At 33.2% G+C, this 11531-nt stretch overlaps 1 protein-coding gene across 1 annotated transcript; it reads left to right on the forward strand.

The window, feature by feature from the left end:
- The first annotated feature begins 204 nt into the window (after nucleotides 1-204).
- On the forward strand, nucleotides 205-6521 carry LOC123534955 (beta-1,4-mannosyltransferase egh-like). Its single transcript, XM_045317454.2, has 2 exons — nucleotides 205-584; nucleotides 1002-6521. The coding sequence occupies exon 2, from the start codon at nucleotides 1046-1048 to the stop codon at nucleotides 2438-2440; it is 1395 nt and encodes a 464-aa protein (XP_045173389.2). The 5' UTR covers nucleotides 205-584; nucleotides 1002-1045; the 3' UTR covers nucleotides 2441-6521.
- The last annotated feature ends 5010 nt before the right edge of the window (nucleotides 6522-11531 follow it).

Raw genomic sequence — 11531 nt, forward strand, 5'->3', positions numbered from 1 at the left:
GCTAATCGATACACCCGATAACCTGTTTTCAAGGGAGACAATTTCGCCAATAAGCCAGCAAATTGGCTTAGATTTCTGGGTATGAAAATTGAAAGTTCGATATGATTCATTTTTTTACTATTAGACGGAAATATATCAGTGAACACTTGACTTACGTCACTTAAACACATGCAAGATTTCATTTTTATCTAAAACTGAAGCATAAAGTTTTTACTGAACATATTTTTCCTAGGAACTCAGAGGCCTAGCGATTGAGGTCACTGACTCCAAATCACTTACCGCTGTAAGGTCGAACTTTGAGTAGAATGTTTCACGAGAGGAAGTCTTACAGCGGCTTTCCGGAAGATCGCTGCTTCTGTATGGTCCTATTCTCGTCTTTGCCTGAGAATATCTCAGAGGGGCACCTAAAATCCTCTTAAGACCTAAACGAACTCGGTGTAACCGTTTATCCACAAAACCTCTTTCAAAGATTACGATAAACGATTAAGTTAACAACCAATGAAAACCATTTGAAAGCGGCCTTGTCACAGTTTTGCATAATATTATCAGATATCAAATTCATTTATTCGGAATTTTTATTAAAGGTATGTATTTACAGGTTTTTCCATATTTATATTACATATATTTTACATATATATGTATAATAATATATATGTATGTAATCTTTATACATTATATAAATGATACAGCAACATGTGTGCGCTTGAAACATTTTTTTTAGTATAGATCAATTAGAAAATACAGTCTTCTTGAAATGTTTTTCAACGCTGTTGGTAGACGAGGCGTTTTTCGCCTCTCAGCCAAGAGCACGGCAGCTCCTCCTGGTGCAATATCAGTATTCAAAAGTGATTGAAAATTCTATATGCTCCCCAGCCGAGCTAAACATATTCAATAACTGACATTAAAATACTTGTACGCTGGTTTTATTTTTTTAATAATTTTAGACTTTCATTAAATTGTATTGATAGAACTCGATTAAGTTTTCAGTATCTTTGCTTTAGGAGGAATTAAACTCTTGAGGGGAAAAAGATAGTGGATACTAGTCATGGAATTTCACTCAAACCTGCTGCACATGCTGACCATGGCACTTCTGGTTGTCATCATACTCATATTCCTGGTTCTGGCTGGCGGAATCGGTCCGGACCGTCTGGCTGAGTTCGATCCAATTTCAAAATACGGCCAGACAAAGACTTTCATCCTATATGCACTAAGGTTTCTTACATTCTTGCCAATTCCTCAGGCTATTTTCAATTTTCTAGGACTTTTCTGTTACAATACCCATCCTCAGAAACCAAAACTAAACAGTGCAACGTTGTTTGGACCGTCTCTTTGCTTCAGAACTGTTACTAGAGGAACATTTCCAGAGCTTCTTAGAAGAAACGTGCAGAAAAATATAGACATATGTTCTAGAATCGGTCTAGATAATTATATCTTAGAAGTTGTGACAGACAATACCGTAAACTTGCCGAATTCGCCGCGTCTTAGAGAAATTATCGTTCCCGAGGAATATGTCACGAGAAATCGTACAAAGTATAAAGCCAGGGCTTTAAATTATTGTCTCGAGCGTGACGTAAACATGCTTGCAGACGACGACTGGATTGTGCACCTAGACGAAGAAACATTACTCACCGAATCATCTGTAATTGGTATTCTTAATTTTGTGAATGACGGAAAATATGAGTTAGGACAAGGAGTGATTACATACGCGAATGAAGAAATTGTGAGTTGGATTACAACATTGGCGGATCTAGTGAGGGTCGGTATGGACTTTGGAATGATCCGATTTTGTCTGAAATTTCTTCATAGACCAGTGTTTAGTTGGAAAGGAAGTTTTATAGTAGCTAAAACCGCTGTAGAAAAACAGATCACATATGATTTTGGTATGGAAGGGAGTATAGCCGAAGACTGCTTCTTCGCGTTGACAGGGTGGCATCAGGGGTATAAATTTGGCTTTGTGGAAGGAGAAATGTGGGAAAAAAGTACATTTTCTATTATGGATTATATCTATCAGCGTAAGCGTTGGGTGAAAGGTATTTACAATGTATTTTTCAGTAGACAGATACCGTACCAATACAAGTGCGGCATTTCTCTAATGCTGGTTTCCTGGTTCACAATGCCGTTGACTGTTACAAACCTTCTGCTGGTTCCGCTGTATCCGCTACCGATGTGGCGCAGCGTGAACATCATGTGCGGTTTTATGGGTGCAGTGATGTTGTTTCTCTTCATTTTCGGCGCCATTAAATCATTTTCACCGCGGCGGCTTGGATGGGTTAGATACGTATTGCTTTGTTTTGCGCCTGTTTTGATACTTCCGGTTTCCATGATTTTGGAGACAGCTGGTGTCATTTTGGCCTTTAAAACTAGAAAAATAAACACTTTTCATATAGTTGATAAGCAGACGACAAATGTTCAGTCGAGCGTTCAAATGCAAATTGTTTAAAGAGGTACAACTCTAGATTTATGCCATTTTTTTCGAAATTGAGAGCTACTAGATGCAGTAAGGTTTGGCCATTATCCAACAAAACACTATAAAATAGCGTCCTTAGAGTTAGACCTCTATTTATTTTGTTTTGTAAAATTTTGCAATGATCCCCTGTTGATATGAAGCTATTCAAAAGGTCGCACAGTTTTTAAAAATCAACCTTTATATTTGCATTTGATAAACGTCTGGGTATCTCAACATTCTGAACCAAAAGGCAAGTTGTTTTTATAACTCTTTGTAGCGTCAGTAGATAGATCCACAAAAGGAGGTAATAATTTAAAAAACGCATTTCTATTGAATTTTGGCAAAATATATAGCTGTCAATGCAAATCTTTTACAAACTACGGTAACACAATTTTTCTTATATCATACCATTCTTTAAAAAAAGAATGTTCGAACCAGAATAGTGAGTGAGTGAGTTGGGTTTTACGGCGAATCGACACAAAATGGTCATATATCGCCGAGTCGAACCAGAATAGGAAAATCGAATTTCAAAGATACCTTCTGTGGAAATCTATCATGTATTAAGCGCTAAGAGTGAGTGTAAACTTTTCGAACAAATCCATGACATTACCAAACTTTAAAGCTAGTCACACAGTAGAAGAAAATTCATTTATTACATGTTTTTCAGTGACTTATCGAAATATCAGTGTGAAATTATATCTGGTATTTTCACAGTGAAATATATCAAATATGTTTTTTTCACTGGTAAGAAACTTTATAATGGGTACATTTAGTCAGAACATTAAATAAAAAGAAAGTTTCTTTGTTTTACATGTAAGATCAAAATATTTTCCTTCGTGAATACCAAATCTTACATTTTCAGTCGTGATTACAGTGCCACAAGTGATAATATTGCATCTGGTGTTCACTCGCGAAAGATATTTCAATATCACTCTGAAAACACACACACACACACACACACGCACGCACGCACACTGGAACTGTGCGTCTAAATAATGAATTCTGGAAATCTAACACGTGACAGCAGCGTGCCACTACCATTTTCTGTATGCCTGCACGTGTATTAAACCGGAAGTAATGGTATAATCCTGATAAAATAGAATAAGGCCTCGACCTAGTTCATTTTCCGAAAAAATGGAAATCCGTGTGTGAATTTATTCACTATCATACTAACAAAATGACTAAAAATAAATAATATTTTAAAATATGTTGGCACGTGAAATAATTCCAAATATTGTTTTTTTTAAAAGTCAGCCTGGAATTTTCGGATCTCCTTAATCATGGGTATATATCTCAAAATCAAATACACGGACATAGATACAATTTATTTGCCTATATATACAATATGTTAATGTACAGCTATGAGAAGTTGAATCAAAATCTACCGCATTGTAGAAAAGTTTCCGTATCAAAATTGTGATTTTCCCATAGAACCTCAATAAAACATGCACGAGGTCTGAATTTTTTTAATATTTCTAGCAAAAAAAAAATGAAAATAAATAAATAAATAAATGAATAAGTAAATAAAAATAGAACTCACGGCCCTATCTATTTTATTTGCCAAGTTATCTCTGTATATCCTGAAGTTATTAAAAAAAAACAACAAGGTTTAATCAAATTCTAGTGTAAAAAGTGCGATTTTCTATTGTTAATTTCAGACATTTTGTGCCATAATAAAAATATAGACAAATGTGACCGGGTATGTGCAGGGTCATAAAGAAACTTTCAGAATATTTATAGCAGAAAAGACATATATCTGAAAATGTTATATTTGATTTTTATTTTCAATTTTCATGGTCCATAAATTTACACCAGTGTACGGATTTTCCTACGAAAACTTCATTTTTGACCAAAAAAATTCAAACGATTCAATGCAAAATATTCTTACAGCCACCCTGAAGATGTTTAGAATGGTGTCTATAGAACAGCTAGAAATCTGCGTTACTGCGTATTTTGTCAGAACAGGGATATAGAACATGAATATCATTCTATCATAGTGTGTCCATTGTACGAGAATATAGGAAAAACATATTTAAAATCATATTATTACAGAAGGCCAAATGTAATGAAATTTATTTCAAACTTCTCAATAGCGATAAACAAGCTATTATTAGAAATTTGTCTAAATTCATTTATCATGCATTTATATACTGAGAACATCTTTATTGTAAATAGTGGTATACTTTTAGCTCTACGTATCCAAATGATACTTCCGTGTATAGTTGTTAAAGGTCCATTACTAAGGGAAAGTGAGTTGGCAATTTTTTTCATAGCCAGTGCATAGACTTCTGCAAGACACTAAATAATGAAGATTGGCAGGTCAAAATTTACAGAAGGTCTTTGGAACTCAAAGAAATGTATGTGTATTATGTTAAAATTTCAATGAATCGACAGAATGACCCCCCAGGTCTTTTTAACTTTCTTCATACTTCATAGAAAAATAATTGTACGTATACTGCGATTTATTTCGAATTTCTACATACCAACTTTCATTTTCCAATAAAATGAAATAGTTTCTGTGCTTTTTAAAAGAAATTAAAATGTTCACTTTCTTTAGTATTGGACCTTTAAATGTATGTCTCATCCTCAATAACAATATATGTTAAATGTAAACAATTATTTCATTCAAACATGCTTACGTTATTTCTTATTTGTATAAAATCATATGACAATATTTTAATGTATGTATATATATTGTATTCATGACAAAAAACTGTACAGTTTACGTCAATAAAATATTCTGTCTGTCTGTAGGTCTATAGAACTTATCAAATTAAAATGAACATGTACTGCACGAAAACCCTAGTACGGGTTTTGTGTACCATTTTCGGTACATACCGTAAAAAATAGCTAAAATATTTATAATTCGCCTCTTGATCTTTTTCCGTTGATTTTCGGGACAAAATTTTGCCTGCAAAATTCATCATTAGACATCAGCGGTAGATTTATAAAAATGAATTCAATGAAATGCAAAAACTCACTGTATCACACATCTTTTTAAAACATTGGTGAATGCCTTCTCAAATTAAAAAATCCGTCACGAGTTTTTTGAGAATTACTTCCTTATTGCGCAAGAAAAATATTTTTACGTTTAACTTTATTCATTTGAAGATAAATCACTAATTATGTTTATTATATAGCAAAACTTGATTTTATAAGAAAATCCATGTATGGGTTTTCGACTACAAAAAATCCACTTTTTATTTTTTTAAGGGTTTTGCAGTTTTCTAAGGCAAAATGATAGTCTTAAATAAAGCCTAAATTGCACTTTTTGCGATTGTGTTCCACAAAATAATTGAACCCTGAATTAACAGGTATTTCAAAGATATCTACGGAAGAATAGGTGGATCAACTATAAAATTGTTGAGGAAAATGAGAATTTCATGACGAAAGCTGTTATAGGTTCTTAGTGCTCCGTAAAAATATTTCCGATTTTTGTAAGTGGGAAGTTTTAATATTTTTAATGCATTTTGGCAGTGCTCAGAAGCCACTAGGAACCTGATAAGTGTTTGTTGTTTAAATTATATGTTATAAATTGAAATTTTCACGGATTTTCTGACGATTAAGATTCCTGTTGATCATAAAAGTTCCACCGTATGTTTCATGTTCATGTTGCTGTCTTATAAATGATTTGTTACTGCTCACATAATTTAACAGAAGAAAATTTCAACAGGTTGATGATTTTGTTCATTTAAATATCTATAGAATAAAAGTGTTTGTTATGTTTTATTCATGAAATAATTTACTCATATTTCAGTTTATGTTGTAAACATTTTTTTTTTAATTTTCAGCTTAGTTGTGCACAAAACTGATTTTAGCAAACGGATAGAAAATAGAAATTTATTATACAAAACATGATAGTTTAGATTACGCTACATATACACTATGGTGGCTGATTTGAGCCATTTCGTTTTTTCGTGACCCCGCTAGAGTTTAGAATATGCTTCGTATTTAACTCATTTTAAAACTGTTTATACCTTGAGCTCAGTTCAATATGCTTACGTTCAGTGTTTTCTTGGTTTATTGCATGTTAAAGTATTTCTTATAATGCTCGAAAATAAATTTTACAACAATGTCTTGTGTGTGATATTGAACCTATCCCCGCTGTTTTTATTTCGATCAATATTTAATAAATTTACTAATTCTAACTTTACCAGTAGAAAAATTTCCATATAGCCTATATGAACCATATATTCTCAATTCTTGTTGTTTTGGTTATCAGAAACAGTGTGTTTTTTTCTTCTGTGAAATGTATCGAGGCCTTTTTCAGACCGTTTATGTGGGGATTGCCCCAATCATCCTTGACGGTTTGTATTCTGGGCATCAAATTTGAAAATATCAAATTTCTTTTTTGTTATGATTTATTTATATTATTTATTTTTGTTATATATATCATAAATATATTTGAAATGTGTGCTGTAGATAGTTATTTAAAATTAGAATGCTGAGAATCAGTTAAATTTTAGATTAATCGGTACAAAAAATGGCCAATCGTTGATTAGTTATGACGAAAATCAAATGTATAAGTTCTGGCCATAATAAGGTGAAGTTTCAGATTCTGGATAATTAGATTTTTTTTTTGTAATTTTTAACAATGTGCCCAGGAGTTGCCAATCATTACATTTCTGTATAATTTTACAAAATATACATGCGCCTTAATGGTGGTGGTGGTGGTGGGAGGGGACGAGGACGTCAAAATTCGTCGACGATGAAATATTTATTCATGTTTCGTCGACGCCATGATTTCGACTATTCAAGTGCTTTTATCTGTCTGGAACTCACTTTTGCCTTTTAAATTGTCATTTTTTCTCCAACTTTCTAAAGAAAAAGGACGATACACAGGAAGTAATTTATCATACATGAAAACAAATGATAATCATTTAATACTTTAATTTACATTTACACAACGGTCCTAGATATGCATAAATCATGATCGCTTTTTTTGTGGATTTTTACTTGTTGAATGAGAGATAGGGCATGTCTGCAGATTTATTGTGTTATTTTTTGCTTAATTTAGAAAGCAAAATCTCTATTATTTTATTAAAAGTGAAAAAGAAATTGTTCGTTTCTCCAACTTTTGAACATTCACAAAAGTTTGAGCGATCCGTAGCCATTTGAGCGTGATTTGAGTTCAGCTTGGTTGAAACTTATTCATCCGTAGATAAACGTACTAACGTAGTTATCCGTACTGAAATGGATCCGTAGCTGAACGCAGTTTTCCGAGGCTGTCCGTACTTAAGCATAGTTCAACGCAGTTCGCCGCAGACCCGTTCACACGCTGGGCAAGTTGCCAGGCGCAGTAAAACGTAGTTCAACGTAGTACTTATTCGCGTCCCCCGTTTCTCACGTTTTTTACCGTACTAAGACGTACTACTCCGTATTTATCCGTGTCCAACCCACCTCAGGCCAATCCAATCCGCACCGTACCTCAATGCACGGATATACCCGTATGTGTGACTGTAGCTTGACAGAATTACTAGGGTTTTAAGGAGTTAGTACATGTAACAACTCAACAAACAAGAGCACCGCCTGCAGGTGCCGTCGCTCGTCTGTAAGTGCTGGTCAATATGCAAGAAGAGAGTTATGGTCCTTGACCTTCTTACTCATCTTATCTGATGACAAAAATGTATGAAGTTTCAAAGCTATATTAAGTATTCAATAACAATGAACTTAAACAAACAAAAAACAAACAAACAAGAAATACTGCTTTTCTAAGTAAAAAGTCCCATAATTCTGACAAAATGCAAGGCAGAGTTATTGTTCTTGATCTATGTACAAATCTAATGATCATAAGCAAGCGTACAAAATTTCAAAGATATAGCTATATATAGAATTAAAGAAAGCGGACTTAAAAAAGAAATTCAAATTTTCTAAGTACAAAAAGGGCCATAATTCAGACAAAAGGCGTATCAGACTAATGGCTCTTGGCCTACTTACTCATCTAATGATGATAAACAAGTCCGTAAAGTGCTGAAGCTAGTGTTCTTATACCTTTGTATAGTATAGTATTCAAATAATGTAGACTTAAACAAAATAAAAAGTAACGAAGAAATTCGAATTGTCCGAGTACAAAAGAGCCAGAATTCCTACAAAATGTACGTTAGGGTTATGGTCCTTTATCTACTTACTCGTCTAATGATGATAAACAAGTATGCTAAGTTTCAAAGCTGTAGCTCTTAAAGTTTTTGGAACAAAGCGGACCTAAACAATATTTTAACCAAGAAAATCAAATTTTCTAAATACAAAAAGGGCCATTGTTCTGACAAAATGCTCATGTGAGTTATGATTTTGGCCTACGTAGTCATTTAATGATGATAAACAAGTGTGCAAAGTTCCAAAGCTATAATTATTTTATTTTATTAGAAAAGGTGGACCTTAACAAAAATTTTCACTAACGCCGACGCCGACGATCATACGAGAATACCTCGTAGATTAAAAAAAAATCAGACGAGCTGTAAACAGTTGCAACGTATGTTTAAAAGCAACAGGACAGTTGTACTCCAGTCGCATCCAAAATTGAGCATATTTTAGGACTGTTTACACGAAAAAGGATATGACTACTCAGTGTTACATGTAAAATAGTCCAAAATATAGTTCCATGTTGTTGATGAAATATCGTATGATGACTCATATAAAGATGATTTTCTTTTTTTTTTTTCAGGCTCAAAGTGAAGGGGTAACCCAATTTATTTTCCTCGGCATCATTTAGAATTTTAATTCGTTCGTTGCTGTTCAACAGCAAATTCAATGGAAACATTTTCAGAGGGTGTTGTTTCTCAAAACAGATTGTTTTTCTCACGTAACATTTCAATATGTAACGTAACATCTCAATTTATTATTTATTTTTTTGAGAAGACCCGTTATACTAACTGGCTGTATATGGTTTTCATATCATTGAATGCTCTTAAGTACATATCTCAAGATTTTATTGTTTATATGAAATTAACCCTTAGCCTGCTGGCGGCAAGAGATTTTGCCTTTGCGACCAGTGTAGACCATCCGTGCAGTCTGATCATGGTCTGCACTGTTCGCTATTCAGTCAGTATCTTTTAACAGTTGATGATAGATCTACTGTCCAAATTGAAAGACGGACAAGTTCATTATAGAAATTTAGCAAGTGTTGAGAAGGAACTGATTCAGCATAATGTAACCTAATAAATAAAATATACACTCGTATTCTGGACTTCGTTGCGCAGACGTACATGGTCTGCACTGAGCTGTAGTTCAATGAACTTCGCGCCAGAAAAAAAGTATCTAGTGGAATCAGGGAATGGTCGATGGTGGCATCATATATTTTTTGTATGTAGGATATTACTCTGATAGAAAATATTTTTAATATTGAACAAAATCCCCCAAAACGTTTTACTGTTATTTAACCGGCCTACTGTACTCGAGTATTGTTGTAAATTATGTTTTACAACGAAAATAAAATCATACAGATTGCGCTGAGTGGATTTTTTTTTGTAATAATCTATTTGACACAAAAAAAAGCCAGATACACAAATAAATCTATCTGAGCGAAGGAGAAACATGGGCGTCGAGTGTCAGATTCTATTTATTAATGCGTTGAATAAAATAATAAATTGCAATGCTTTGCCGGGCATTTTGTCAATTTTATGCAACTCGTTTAAATAAATTCTATGTGAAAAAAAACCCACAATTATACGATTCTTTTTACCATATATTTATAAGCATTTTTTGCTGAAACATAGAAATTTCTTTTTTTATTTCCTATTATAGACGAAGTATTTTCACATGTATTATACCCTGGGACACATACTCCCTTTGGTTGTATTAAATAAAAGCATTAAATTAATATCAATTTAACAACAAGAGCTGTTTGTAAGACAGCATGCTCGATTTTTCTCAGTGCTTGACTCTGAATTAGAACTTTGCCAGTACAAACTTTAACAAAAAACTTCTAACTTCAAACAGGACATAACTGTCAAAATTCAAATCTGACAGAGTTATTGGGATTGTTTCTCCAGGTGTAGACTTTGACAGTAAATATCTGTTTTAAGTTTAAAGTCAAAACCTTTGATAGTAACAGAGATATTTGAATTTATCAAAAACTTTAACCAAAAACGTTCTAATTTAAAAAGGGGCATAACTCTGTCAAAATTCAATCAGAGTTATGGTGATTGTTTCTCCTGGCGTAGAGTTTGATAATAAATAACTATTTTAAGTTTCGAGTCAAAATCTTTGACAGTAATAGAGATGTTTGACTTTATCAAAAACTTTAACCAACTGCGATGCCAACTCATTTACATCAATCAATCACGCAAAGATATTTACGACCACTTCCACTGCTTTAAAGTAAAAAAAAAAAATTACATAGATCTAATAAACTTGCGTTTTAACAAATGGTTAATTACAATTTAAAAGAACACAGAGGTGTAGATTTTGGCTTTTTACTACAGAATGGTAAAATATCATAAACATGCCAATTTAGAAAAAAAGATACCCGCGATGAATAAAACATGTTATTTTTTTTTTCAAAATATTAAACATTAATTTAATAAGTTTACATTTTCGAAATGGATTTCATGTTCTGATTGAATGAACATGGATAAACTTTTTGCACCTTCTTGTTTGTTTAGTATTTTGTTATTAAGTAAAATTTGTACTTCTATATAGCAAATCTGACGGCTATCGATTATCAGCTGCAGGAATATTCTTCGGAATGATCAGAATCACCAAAAATTGCAATACTCATTTTGCTGGAGAAAAAAATGCATTTAAGGTTAACTTAACCTGGTGAAGGCCGATTCAAGGTCAAACGCAACTTTATGCAGCCGAATGAAGGTCAACTTCACGTTATCAAGAACTACTTTAGCCAGCTTGTTCAAATTCAAATGTAACTTTCTGTAGGCAGCCAGTTCAAAGTCAAACACAAGTGTAGGCTGTCGGTTTAAAGTCAAACACAAGTGTAGGCTATCGGTTCAAAGTCAAACATAAGTGTAGGCTATCGGTTTAAAGTCAAACACAAGTGTAGGCTGTCGGTTCAAAGTCAAACATAAGTGTAGGCTGTCGGTTTAAAGTCAAACATAAGTGTAGGCTGTCGGTTTAAAGTCAAACATAAGTG

This window comes from Mercenaria mercenaria, chromosome 12, assembly GCF_021730395.1.
Source record: "Mercenaria mercenaria strain notata chromosome 12, MADL_Memer_1, whole genome shotgun sequence".
In the NCBI taxonomy this organism is placed as follows: Eukaryota; Metazoa; Mollusca; class Bivalvia; order Venerida; family Veneridae; genus Mercenaria; species Mercenaria mercenaria.

Excerpts from the sequence above, each read along its gene's own strand:
- LOC123534955 (XM_045317454.2), top strand. The coding sequence starts at position 1,046 with ATGGAATTTCACTCAAACCTGCTGCACATGCTGACCATGGCACTTCTG.